This window comes from Heterocephalus glaber, unplaced genomic scaffold (genome assembly GCF_053883595.1).
Source record: "Heterocephalus glaber isolate CG9 unplaced genomic scaffold, H.glaber_assembly_v1.0 deba00000937, whole genome shotgun sequence".
In the NCBI taxonomy this organism is placed as follows: Eukaryota; Metazoa; Chordata; class Mammalia; order Rodentia; family Bathyergidae; genus Heterocephalus; species Heterocephalus glaber.
The window spans coordinates 12,599,807-12,613,164 of NW_028258173.1; the positions used below are offsets into that span (position 1 = coordinate 12,599,807).

The 13,358-nt window shown below is 44.6% G+C and overlaps 1 protein-coding gene across 1 annotated transcript; it reads left to right on the forward strand.

Annotated features, from left to right (window-relative positions):
- The first annotated feature begins 815 nt into the window (after nt 1-815).
- Nucleotides 816-8,436, forward strand: LOC147828775 (uncharacterized). The gene is made up of 2 exons (XM_087208580.1): nt 816-1,201; nt 7,088-8,436. Exon 2 carries the CDS (start codon nt 7,129-7,131, stop codon nt 8,338-8,340), a length of 1,212 nt encoding a protein of 403 aa, XP_087064706.1. The 5' UTR covers nt 816-1,201; nt 7,088-7,128; the 3' UTR covers nt 8,341-8,436.
- Nucleotides 8,437-13,358: the final 4,922 nt, after the last annotated feature.

Here is a 13,358-nt window from a genome sequence, read left to right on the forward strand (position 1 = left end):
ACTATCTTCTTTCCTACACTGGGCAGCTCATGGTATCCTAAAGAATTTCTATACGTTTCCCCTTGTGCAACGTTGCCCAAATCATCTTAGTGCTGACTGGCCCCTATACTCCAGAGCTATCTGTCAAAGTTGTGCCCACTTTTCAAGACCCCATTATGATCCAAAAACCAAAGACCTTACTTACCCCTTCTATGTCTCTCCCCATCAGAACTTAGCACCCTCCTCACCATAGACAATATCTGCAGTCATGAAACCATCAATGAGTTGCTTTCAGATAAGCTTCCTTGTACTGGTAAGAAAGGCAGGATGTCAGAGCCAGTAAGGTGGCTCTCACCCACACACCACTGCCATCTTACTTCCGTCTCCACTGACATGAAATACCGTTCCTAATGGAGGTTCACTGGGTGTGGGGTGTGTGCACCAGGAAAAGAAAAAAACAAGCTGAAAACTAAAGTTTCACACTCATAAACAACACTAGAAAATTATAAAAGGCTATTATAAAAATAATTCTGAACCCACTTAGATTTATAACTTAAAAAAAACAAGTCATGCCATTCAACACCTTATTATTAGTAACACATGACTGATGACATATGTCACAGCTAATTGGATCCACCAAATGTGTTAACAGAAAAGCTGAAAGCAGTGGAATTAGTGTCTCCTCTGTCTTGAAAGGCTCTGCACAAACTATGTCTTATTTACTTAAAGGTTCTAACCCTGTGTTTCACTTATAGGAAGAACCTGTTAACTGAACAGCACTGACCTGAACTGAATAAGTGTAGGGGGCCCTGCCCCCCCCCCCCGCTGGAAATCTTGAGTGCCTTTTACGGACATATCCGGGCCTGCTACAAATCTACCCGGCAACAAGGAAGTAGCCCCAGTACCCTCCTCTTGCTCCTCCCCTCTAGCCCTACGGTATATATGTTGTAACAGCTTCTGCAATAAACGAGACTTGATCAGAAACCTGTCTTGTCTCCATCTCTCGTGTCCCCTGTCCCCTCTCATCCTCGCTCCCCCTCTAGGGTCTCCGTTGACTTACCCGCGGGCCGGGACAAGTGGCGCCCAACGTGGGGCCAGAGAACGGGGGATCCAGTGAAGGACGCTGCTCAGGGGCCCTAAGATTAAGATTGAGGAACAAAGAGCATACTCGACATAGAAGAGGCTTGCGATTGACGTGGACCTGCCGTCTTTTTGCACCTCGGTAAGTTGAGCAGCGATTATGGGACAGGGCATTAGTCAGCACGAACTGTTTGTGCAAGGTCTCAAGAAGACATTACAGGCACGAGGGGTAAAGGTTACAGTCAAACAATTGCTGAAATTTTTTGATTTTATTAAACATCTCTGTCCCTGGTTCCCTGCTGAGGGAACCATTGACGAAGAGAGATGGAAAAAGGTGGGGGAGGCTCTCCAGGATTATTATGCCACTTGCGGACCCGGGAAGGTCCCGATTGCGGCGTTCTCATATTGGAATTTGATTAATGATATTATTTCCCAAAAAGCAAGGGATCCACTGGTAGCTCAGGCTATACAGGTTGGGGAGGTAGCCCTCCGTAGTGGTGAGGAGCTGACACCCGCTGGTGACACTGACGCAGTTCCCCGGGACGCCAATATGGCGCCGGGACCCAGGCCAGTTAAGGCCACGCCTTCCTCGCCAGACGAGGAAGAGGACTTGATGTCCTTTGACAGTGATGATGATCCCGCCCCCGACGGACATAACGTTCCCTCGGACCAATCCCAAACGGCCGCGATCCCTGCCAAGCCCTATAAGGCAAAGCCTTGCCGGACCCCCGCTTCCTCTTCCTCCATCACTGCCTCTAAGGCAACCCCACCCTCGCGGGAGGTTCCGCCCCTATATCCCTCCCTTCAAGCCTATCGCTGCTTGCCTCCGCCCCCAGATCCACCCCAAAAGGACTCCGGAACTGACGAGTCTGCGGGGGAAGCATTGCGGGGCGGCTCTGGGTGCCCCCCTCCTTATATCCGTCCAGGCCCCAGCACTCCCGCTTTGGCCTATCCTGTTGTTGATCCCCAAAAGGAACTCCGGGACAAAATAGACTTTCTAAAAGAACAGATAAGGTTAGAAAAGGAACATCAAGAACTTATTACCCAGCTTGAGGGCTTAAGAACAGGCAAGGCTCATGGAAATGTCCCTAGAGAGGACACCCATAAGCCACGACCCCCCATTAGAGGGGCGACCCCCAGGGTGCCGTCCGGGTCAAGGGTACCCCTAGAACTTGAGCCCGTGGAAGCCTTCCCTGTCACTGAGACTGTTGACGCACAGGGTCAGGCATGGAGACACCATGGCGGCTTTGATTTTAAGGTTATTAAAGAGCTTAAAACAGCTGCGGCTCAGTACGGGGCCACTGCACCTTACACCATGGCTATTCTAGAATCGGTGGCAGAAAATTGGCTCACCCCAATTGATTGGCAGACTCTGGCCCGTGCCACCCTTGCAGGAGGTGACTACTTATTATGGAAATCTGAGTATGTTGAGAATTGTCGAGAGACCGCTAGACGCAATGCTCAGGCGGGGAATGGTTGGGTGCTTGACATGCTTCTTGGGGAGGGGGCCTACGCCGCTAACGACCAGCAAATGCAATTTGACGTGGGGTTGTATGCCCAGATTCAGACCGCAGCCACTAGGGCCTGGAGGAAACTCCCTTCCAAAGGAGACGTGAGTGCCTCCCTCACTAATATCCGGCAGGGGCCGGACGAGCCGTTTGCGGACTTTGTCCACCGCCTTCTCACGGCGGCAGGCCGGATTTTTGGGAGCGCGGAGACAGGGACAGATTTTGTTAAACAGCTTGCTTTTGAGAACGCCAATGCCGCCTGTCAGGCCGCTATCCGCCCCTATAAAAAGAAAACTGACCTTTCCGGCTACATTCGCCTTTGTTCTGAGATTGGGGCCGCCTACCAACAGGGCCTTGCCATGGCGGCCGCCATGCAAGGCTTCACAGTCAAACAATTCTTACAACGCCACGTCGGCAATAAATGCTTCCGGTGTGGGGCCATCGGCCATTTTGCTAGAGAATGCCCGACCGCTAAAATGCAGGGCCCCGACGCTCCGCCCCCAGGGCCCTGCCCCCGATGCAATCGGGGGAGGCATTGGGCGAGTGAGTGCCGATCCAAGACTGATGCCCAGGGTCGACCCCTCCCCCCTCTCCAGGGTTTGAATTCGGGAAACGGGAAAGGGGGCCAGCCCCGGGCCCCCAATTCCAAACAAATTTACGGGGCGCTCAATTTTGCTCCAATAAACAGCAATCCATTTCAGACCTCATCAGAGCCACAAAAGGAAGTGCCGGATTGGACCTCAGTGCCACCACCCACACAGTATTAACCCCAGAAATGGGAGTTCAGGCCCTTGCTACGGGAGTCTTTGGACCCTTACCTAAGGAGACCTTTGGCCTCGTAATAGGCCGAAGCAGCAGTACCATGAATGGACTGCTGGTTTACCCAGGAGTGATTGATAGTGACTACTCTGGGGAAATTAAAGTTATGGTTTCTTCCCCCAAAGTTATTAATACCATTCAATCAGACCAAAGGTTTGCCCAATTGTTACTCCTTCCCCTTCTCTCCACCTCTAATAAGGCTCTTAAAAACGCCCGAGGCAGCCAGGGTTTCGGCTCATCTGATGTCTACTGGTCGGAGGTACTTTCAGCACAAAAGCCTCTCATGACCTTGTGGTTAGATGGGAGACAGTTTTCTGGGTTGGTCGACACTGGTGCCGATGTAACTATCATAAAAGGAGAGGATTGGCCTCAGGCGTGGCCATTGAAGGACACCCTCACCCATCTCAAGGGTATAGGGCAGAGTCAAAATCCTAAACAAAGTGCCAAAGATCTGACCTGGAGGGACCAAGATGGTAATCAGGGCACCATTCAACCTTATATCATTTCAGGGTTACCCATTAATTTATGGGGGAGAGACCTATTATCACAAATGGGGATAATTATTTCCAGCCCCAATGAAATTGTCACTATGCAGATGTTTAAAAATGGGTACATTCCAGGAACAGGGCTGGGAAAACACCCTACTAGCCTTACTCACCCCATTGAGCCTGTCCCTCGGCCCCCTCGAGCAGGGTTGGGCCATTTTCCATAGGGGTCGCTGACACTCCTGCGGTCCATGCTGAAAAGATCACCTGGCTCTCGGATGATCCAGTGTGGGTCGATCAGTGGCCCCTCTCCAAGGAGAAGTTGTTAGCAGCTCAACAGCTGGTGCAGGAGCAGCTTCATGCTGGCCATATCATTCCTAGCCACTCCCCTTGGAATACTCCCATTTTTGTCATTAAAAAACGGTCGGGAAAATGGAGGCTCTTGCAAGATCTCAGAGCAGTTAATAAAACTATGGTACTCATGGGAGCTTTACAACCCGGTCTTCCCTCACCGGTAGCCATCCCCCTTGGATATTATAAGGTTATTATTGATTTAAAGGATTGTTTTTTCACCATTCCCTTACATCCTGCAGATCAAAAACGCTTCGCTTTTAGCCTCCCGGCGACCAATTTCTGCGCCCCAATGCAGCGCTTTCAATGGCTAGTGCTACCCCAAGGCATGGCCAATAGTCCCACCCTGTGCCAGTCATTTGTAGCCACAGCACTTCAATCCACCCGAGACAATTGGCCTCAAATGTATATTATCCATTACATGGATGATATTCTCGTGGCGGGACAATTGGGAAGTGAGGTTTTGGCTTGTTATGCTGACCTTCGGCGGGCCCTTGAATCTTGTGGCCTCCAGATTGCCCCTGATAAGGTTCAACTAAAAGACCCTTACAGTTACCTCGGATTTCAGATGAAGGGACGTCATATTTCCTCCCAGAAGCTCACCTTGCGGCTGGACGGTCTTAAAACTCTGAATGACTTCCAAAAACTGCTCGGAGATATTAATTGGCTTATGCCCTATTTAAAGCTCACTAAACATGACCTGAAGCCTCTCTATGATACCCTGCAAGGTGATAGCCACCCCACTTCGCCTCGGGAGCTCACTGCTGAGGGGCGCAAAGCCATTAGCACGGTAGAACAAGCCATTCAAAATCAGACAATTACCTTTGTAGATTATAACTCTCCTTTACAATATATCGTTTGCAGAACCTCTCTCTCCCCCACCGCTGTCTTTTGGCAAACCGCTCCCCTTTTATGGGTTCATCTCCCAGTTTCCCCTAAGCGGGCCTTTTACCCTTATTATGTTGCAGTTGCAGACCTGATTGTTCTAGGTAGAGACCATGGAAAGATGTACTTTGGAAAGGAACCTGATGTCATTATCCAACCCTACCTTAAAGATCAAATCGATTGGCTTATGCAGACTACCGATTCCTGGCCAATTGCTCTCGCTTCTTATTCAGGATCATTGGACAATCACTATCCTCCCAACAAACTCATTGACTTTGCTAACAGACATGACTTCATTTTCCCAAAGGTCACTTCTTGTTCTCCTCTGCCAGAAGCCCTATCCGTTTTTACAGATGGTTCTTCCACTGGGATGGCTGCCTATGTGTGGGACGATAACATTGCCCAGTTCCAAACCGCCCACTCTTCGGCCCAATTAACCGAGCTGCAGGCGGTTATAGCGGTCTTTTCTACATTCCCTGCCCGAGCTTTTAATCTTTTTACTGACAGTGCTTATATTGCTCAATCTGTCCCCTTATTGGAAACATGTGGATTGATCAAGCTTGCTTCTCAGACTGGTGGTCTCTTCCTCCAATTACAAGATTTAATCAGAAAGAGATCCGAATCCTTTTTCATTGGACACCTTCGTGCCCACTCTAACTTACCTGGCCCACTCACACAGGGCAACCGCTTAGCAGACCTAGCTACAAGACCTCAAGTTTTGGCCTGTTCAATAAATACTGATGCCCCCATTCCAATTGACCAGGCACAAAAGGCACACCAACTGCATCATCTTAATGCTCACACACTTCGCCTTATGTATAAGCTTACTAGAGAACAAGCTAGACAAATTGTTAAGGCCTGCCCTACGTGCACTCTACACCTTCCTACACCTCATCTGGGAGTTAATCCTCGTGGCTTGATTCCAAATGCCCTCTGGCAAATGGACATCACGCATTACCCTGAATTTGGAAATCTTAAATATATACATGTCAACATTGATACCTATAGTGGATTCATATTTGCCACCCTGCAGTCCGGGGAAGCTACTAAACATGTCATCGCTCATCTCCTCATTGCCTTCTCAGTACTTGGATGTCCACAACAAATTAAAACAGACAATGGTCCCGGCTATACCAGCTCTGGCTTCTCCAACTTTTGCAAACAATTTGAAATAACACATATAACGGGAATCCCATATAATCCTCAAGGACAAGGCATTATAGAAAGGGCTAATCTCACACTCAAAATTACTTTAGACAAAATAAAAAAGGGGGAATGGTACCCTACCAAGGGGTCTCCTAGAAACCTGATATCACATGCACTATTTATTCTTAACTTCTTAAATTTGGATGCCAAAGGTTCATCTGCAGCCAATCGTTTCTGGCAACCAGAGACGCAACGACAATTTGCCTCGGTGATGTGGAAAGACCCCCTGGACCACTCATGGCATGGGCCCGATCCTGTACTTATCTGGGGCCGAGGATCGGTGTGTATTTATTCCAAGGAAATGAAGTCAGCCAGATGGCTCCCAGAACGCCTAGTAAAACAAGTTGATGGGCGTGCTGATGATGCCGATGACCTGACGTTGTCCAATCCTGATCAGTTAACAATGGCGCCCACAATTTCAATTTAAAATGAGCAAGGATATAATTCAGCTTATCTAGTAATGTTTGGGTGCACCCTGATGTTCTACACCGTCTTACATGTTTGTCTAGTGTTTGTTGTTTGTGGTCATGTAATTGAGCTCAAAATGTTCTTTTCTCTTTAAGGGATATTCACCCATCGTTACATTGATGATGTTATTTTGTTAAAGATATGCTTTTCTCTTGGATCAAGGTATCACTGGAATTTATTAGATTAAAGTGATTTTTAGATGGGAACTCCCTTTGATGAATATAGAAGTGGCCACCCAGAAAATATTGTTCTGGTCTTAATTCCTCAAAGGGACTCCTTAGTGAAATTTATATCATGTGATCTTAGGGAACATCGTCATCATTTAAAGTTTGGACCTCCGGCGCACAATGAAGAGGGAACTCATGAAGGACATCTGGCTGAATGAACGATCCGAAAACAAGAATAGGATGAGCTGGAAATGCCTAGTTCCCCTGATGTTGCTGACCAGGGTATGGGTGGTGTCGCCTTCAGAAGGGTTAGACCACATGAAAAATATATGGATTCAGTTGGCAGGCTCGCTCAACTTGTCTGAGTTTTGTCTAAGTGCTGATGTAAACTTTCATTATATGTTGGGAAGTTGCCTCGTTCCTGTATGTACCCCATTGGAATCATTGCGGCCTTATACTCTGTTTAAAGATATCCCAGGAAAAAATCTCACATATGCAGATAGTTACAATTGGGGATCTGCTACTTGTCGCAGGCCCAAGAATGCTGTCAAATTATATTCACCTAAGGTAATTATGTCTAATAAGACCGAATGTGCTGTATACAGAAATTGTACAACTAAATGTCTGCAAGTTAAACGTTTGGAAAACATGTCCTGCCGTGTTGAACAAGAAATTATGTATAGTAATTGCCATGTCTCTTTGCCAATGGGTTGGTTTTACACTTGTGAAAGGGAAACTTTTAATTACATTCCGGCCAACTTGAGTGACACTCGTTGTTGCTTGAGTCGGTTGGCTGTGATATTACCAGACAGAACTGATTTGATTGTACCTAATCGAATTAGACGGTGGTCGCCGTATACCGCCCCGGGATGTAATGATGATGTGGGTCTATTGACTGATGCAGAAGTGTTAGTCATGATAGGGTCTTTTGTTGCTCTGCCGTCCATCGGGGTGCACGCGGAAGCGGCAGTACGAAGATTAGCCTGTAAAGTGGTAAAAGGATTGAATGCCACCTCCACCGCCCTGGCGTTGATTAATCAAGAATTACAGGAACAAAGACAAGCTATTTTGGATAATCGAGCAGCAATAAATTATTTGTTGCTTTTTCATCACCAGGGCTGTGAAAAAATAAAAAATATGTGTTGTTTTAATTTGACTGACAATGGAGAAAAAATCGATGATACAATAAAACAATTGAAAGACCTGGCTAATAAGGTGCACAATGAGGATGGCGGAGACCTATTTAAATGGTTGACCTCATGGCTACCCAACCTACAATGGGTAAAACAATTGTTTCTTGCCATTGCAATTGTATGTGTTTGTCTGTTATTGTCATGCTGCTGCATACAATGGATACCAATGCTTATACGTAGAAATCGCTTTGATTTTTAGATAAAAGGTTCAGGCTGATATGATTTAAAAGCCTTGTATTCCCCTTTGTATTTTAACCTATGTTAATCTTAGTAACTAAAATGTCCTCGGATAGTTCTGATTTTGTAAGGTTGTGATTTCCCCTGGAGCTATAGTGGAGACAAAGATGTACGTCAAAATCAGCGGTAAATTACTGTCAGGATGTTGGCTGGACATACGCTACATGGGCCGATTCCATCTCTGCCACGGCGTAAAATTCTCGCCCCACCTGGTGAGCGGGCTGGCAAGCCAATGACGGGCAACTGAGCAAGCGTGCCATGCAATGAGAGAGCCCTCGTGTGCCGCCTAAGACAGGTGCCAGAGCCTTGATTCTCTGGTTAACCGATGACGGGTAAGGTGCACGGTGCAGACACGTATGTTGCTCTGACCCAAGACAGGCTCAGCCCCCGCAGGCCTGATTCTCCTGACGCTTTTCTAAAAAATAATTTTAAAAGGGAGGACCTGTAGGGGGCCCTGCCCCCCCCCCCCCCGCTGGAAATCTTGAGTGCCTTTTACGGACATATCCGGGCCTGCTACAAATCTACCCGGCAACAAGGAAGTAGCCCCAGTACCCTCCTCTTGCTCCTCCCCTGTAGCCCTACGGTATATATGTTGTAACAGCTTCTGCAATAAACGAGACTTGATCAGAAACCTGTCTTGTCTCCATCTCTCGTGTCCCCTGTCCCCTCTCATCCTCGCTCCCCCTCTAGGGTCTCCGTTGACTTACCCACGGGCCGGGACAAATAAGGTTTAGTCAGAGGAGCTCCCAAAGTAGGAGACTGTACTGGGGAGCCAGGAAGTTGGTACAGAACCACACACTATGCACATCCCCTGGAGGCATGAAGTCCTGTAAGTTGTCCAGAAATGATGGGGAGTGGAGAGAAAGCCCATACCTACCCTTAGGAGACAGAGCTGACAAATATGTAATCAGCATAAACATAAAGAGAAAAATATAGCCCTCCCAGGAGCATGTTCAGGGAAAACAATGAATGGGTGAGGTGGGAGAAAGGAACCACAAGACCACTGCAGACAGAAGGGGCTGGTTGTTATGTCTCTAGTTCACCTAGTCTTTAGTTCCCAGAGAACAAAACCCCAGAGACCAGTCTGGCAGGGGCCTGGCATTGCACAACCCTGCCAGTGGAAAAGGCTGGGACTGGCAGGGTCCTGCACAAGGGTGATGTGACCCATGCTCACTGGGAGCCCAGATCCAGCTCCTCCTGCATGGTCCTCTCTAGAGCGTGCATGCACCTGAGGAGGGTGGGCAGCCCACACGGAATCTCTCAGGGTGGGGATGACTATGCACCTCTGGGTCTGCTTGCTTGCTACCACCAATTTGAAGGAGACATGGAGACCAGTTGGTCCTCTGCTGCTCGGGAAAAACCCTGCATGTCTGTCTTCCAGAGATGTTGAATGACAAAGGAAGGTCGGTGATCCAAGCTGGCTTTCCTCCAAGCTACCGCAATTGGTGATTAGGTGAAAATGAAACCTTTCTATTAATACGCTTTCTCATAATCACAATTTGTATATAAATCTCAGAAACTGTCATTTGATATTAAAGATCTTTATTAACTTGCCCCTGGCCTGCGGTATCATTTTAAGGAAACTGGCAAATCATTCATTTGACTATCCCAAGAATTCTCAGACATTATACCTTAGCAATGTGGTGCCAAAACTGGAATGTCTGTTCTTAAAGAATGAAACCATTCCACAAAGCAGCTTTGCAAATGGTCAGTTGCTTATGTTCTCGAGGTAGGGGAGAAGGGTTTAACAGATTAGTAGAAAAAGTATGTTATGCCTGCAAGTTACTACTGCAAGTTAATTTCTTTTTGGTTAGAAACAATGGAACAGAATAAAAAATATTCCAAATGTCCTGAAATCACTACGAACAAGTGATCTAACAGCAGGTAAGTCTCATAATCTCTCTGGACTTCAGTTTCTCCCACTTCTAGAATGGAGATAACTAGTTTCCCTTGCAAGATTGTTGAAGAAATCAGGTGTAGCAATGTTGATGACAATGCTGCTATTATTTTTCACCCTCAGTGTGACCACAGGGGCCTGGTCATTAACAACAGAGAGTCATTAAAATCCCTTGTTACATGGAAAAATCATAATGTAGCATTTGACTGTTTAGACTTGATCCACAGAAATAGAATTCATTCAAACAGAAAAGGACTAAAAGTTTCTTGGATAATATATGGGTCATCTATATTTTTATTTATGAATATTTTATTCTGCATCAAAATAGCTAATCTCTTAACTCTTCTTGAAGAAATGAGTATTAGTTCACTCCTATGTTCATTTTTCCTTCTGACATCCTGTGAGATTGACAGTTTGTAGTTTGTGTAGAAGGGGCTCAGAGCAGCCTGATTCCAAGAGTAAGAATGTTGTACCAGAAGACATGAAAGTGAAACTGAAAGGTTCGTACGCTGACACATGACAGAGACAGCCTACATAATCTGTCTAGTTCTATGTTTTATTTCACTTTGGAGCTTATAAAATGTGTTCAGTAGCAATTCTATTAGCAAAATAATGGCAGTAATTCTTCAAGGAAATTCAAGCTTCCAGAGCTCGAGTGGATCTTCTATGAGAATCGGGTAATGTTTTTGTGTGGATGCACTAATGCTCATGTACCTGGAACACAGGACACTTGATGTACACAGAGGCTGTCAGTATGGGGTCACAGCAGATCCTGTTGCAGGGGGTGGACCCTACTAGGCCTGACTTATGTATCCTCCCCCAACTCTTGATCCCTTTGGACAAAGTGGAGGTCCAGTAGTAGTCACAAAAAGTATTTCTCAGGCCTCATTTCCACCCCTTAGGGAACTCTGACCCCCTTTAAAACCCTTCCAGGAAGATCTGGGGGTCTCCAGGCAGTGGCTTCCTCTAGCAAGTCCTCATAATTTCTATGAATCAACTCTCCAGGCCACCAGGATATATTTCAATCTTAGGATAAGTATGCTATCATTTGCTAAGACAGGACCTGGCCAAATTACAGTAGATTCCCTATGAGTGACAGCATGGCACAAACTCAAGATTTTGTAGCTGAACAGACTCAACTGAAACAGCCACGTACGAACACGATATGGAAGTTAACTTGACCTTCTGAGTATCACGTTCCTCATAGATAGTAGCTACGTAGAATACAAAATATTTCTTATTTTATCAAACATTACATAATTTATTCAGTTCTTAGTAACTCAAATTATTCCTTTTAACAGGCCTCTGGGGCAGGTACTATTTTATAGGCAAACCCACTAAGGCTCAGAGAGATCACCGTAGTGACAGAGGCAGTATTCATCACCTTATCTAATCTTTAATAATCAAAGGAGAAAGTATCTTTTAAATGTTTTAAGGGAATATTTTATAAACAAGGAAATATTTTTCAAACTTTATCATGGAAATTTTCAAACACACAAAAGTAGCGAGGATCCATCCTTTGTACACAGCATTGGGCTTAAACAATTATCACTACCCCGGTGTTCTAACTATGGAAATTTTACATTTGTATTTTCCTTTAGATGCAAAGAAAATTTTTGTCATTCTTTTTTTATCTTGCTTTTGTTGGTGGCTAAATGAAGGCAATTTAATTCCCTTATCCCATCAGAAAAATAATAATGGCAGATCTTTATCTTGAACAATATTTCCGTAACACTATTTTATACATTACATTGGACAGTTCACTAAGTAGTTCTACTTCATTTCACTGAATTTTTCAGCAACCTTTTAACATAAGCAGAAAAGTTACTGCTGTCTCTATTCTACAAAAAGCCAAATGAAGCTCAGAAAGCTTAAAGAGTTTGCCAAAGGTCACATGCCAAGTAATAGAGGATATCAAAATAGCAATTATTTTTAAAATTTTTTAATTGATTTATTTTCTGGATATCAATATATATAGCTTTCTATATATTCTAGGGCTCTGGAATTCAATAGACAAATCTTCATTCTCCCTCTGATGTTCAATCTTACTCAAGGATGCTCTGAGCCTTAAAAAGCTAATAATTAAAATGAGCAAATAGTAATTTTATCACAGGTATTAGAAAACATAAATTTTAAATTATGATATCATGTAAAATAAGTATGCATGTATGTATAATGTACAAGTACATCTAAAATCCATACATATGGTTATATATATATATATGTCTATATATATATATATATGACTATCCCAAAGCCTATGCCCATTAAATATAATTTTCCTTTTCTCATTTCTAAGTAGAATCAATCAGAGAGTTTATTGATTACTCAGAATTCTCCAGCTGTACTTTCTAATCTTCCTAAACTTTTTGGTATTAAGATATTCACCAAAGAGCTCTGTGGTTTTTGTTGTTGTTGTTTTGTTTTGTTTTGTTTTGTTTTGTCTTGTTTTGTTTTGGTACCAGTGATCGAACTGGGAACCTTGCACTTGCGAGGCAAATGGTGGCACCACTGAGCTAAAGCCCCGACTATTGTGTGCTTTTATTCTTCGCCCAGACCATTTACTTCTTGGGACCTCAGTTGTTCCATAAAACCGAGAATGTCCCAGTTTTATCCATTGCAAAAACAGTCTTCACTCTTCAGAAAAACTAAGCAAAATCATGATTGTTTTATTTGAATCTGTTTCTTCCTGAGGCCCAAGTTTAAGATTATTTGATGCATCTTTATAAAAGAAAAATTTTATATGATCACAAGAAAAAAGAATACATCACAAAAAAGTCTCCTTGCCCCAAACTATATCTTTCCTAAATAAAATAAACCCATTTGTGGCTCCTTATCTTCCTTCCATGTTCATTAACAGACATTTATAAAAACATCATAGATATTTACATTTTTTTGTTCAGGTCTCTTGCATATTAACACAGGAGAGCAATATGTCTCTTGCAACTAGATTTGATACCTAATCCATGTTTCTGTCTCCTTTGCTTGCATTTTAACTCTCCTAGGTCAGTATAAACCACAAAGTAAGTTTTAGAGAAGAGATTCAAGAAAAGCTGTACTTTTCCCTCGTTGCACTATGAAAT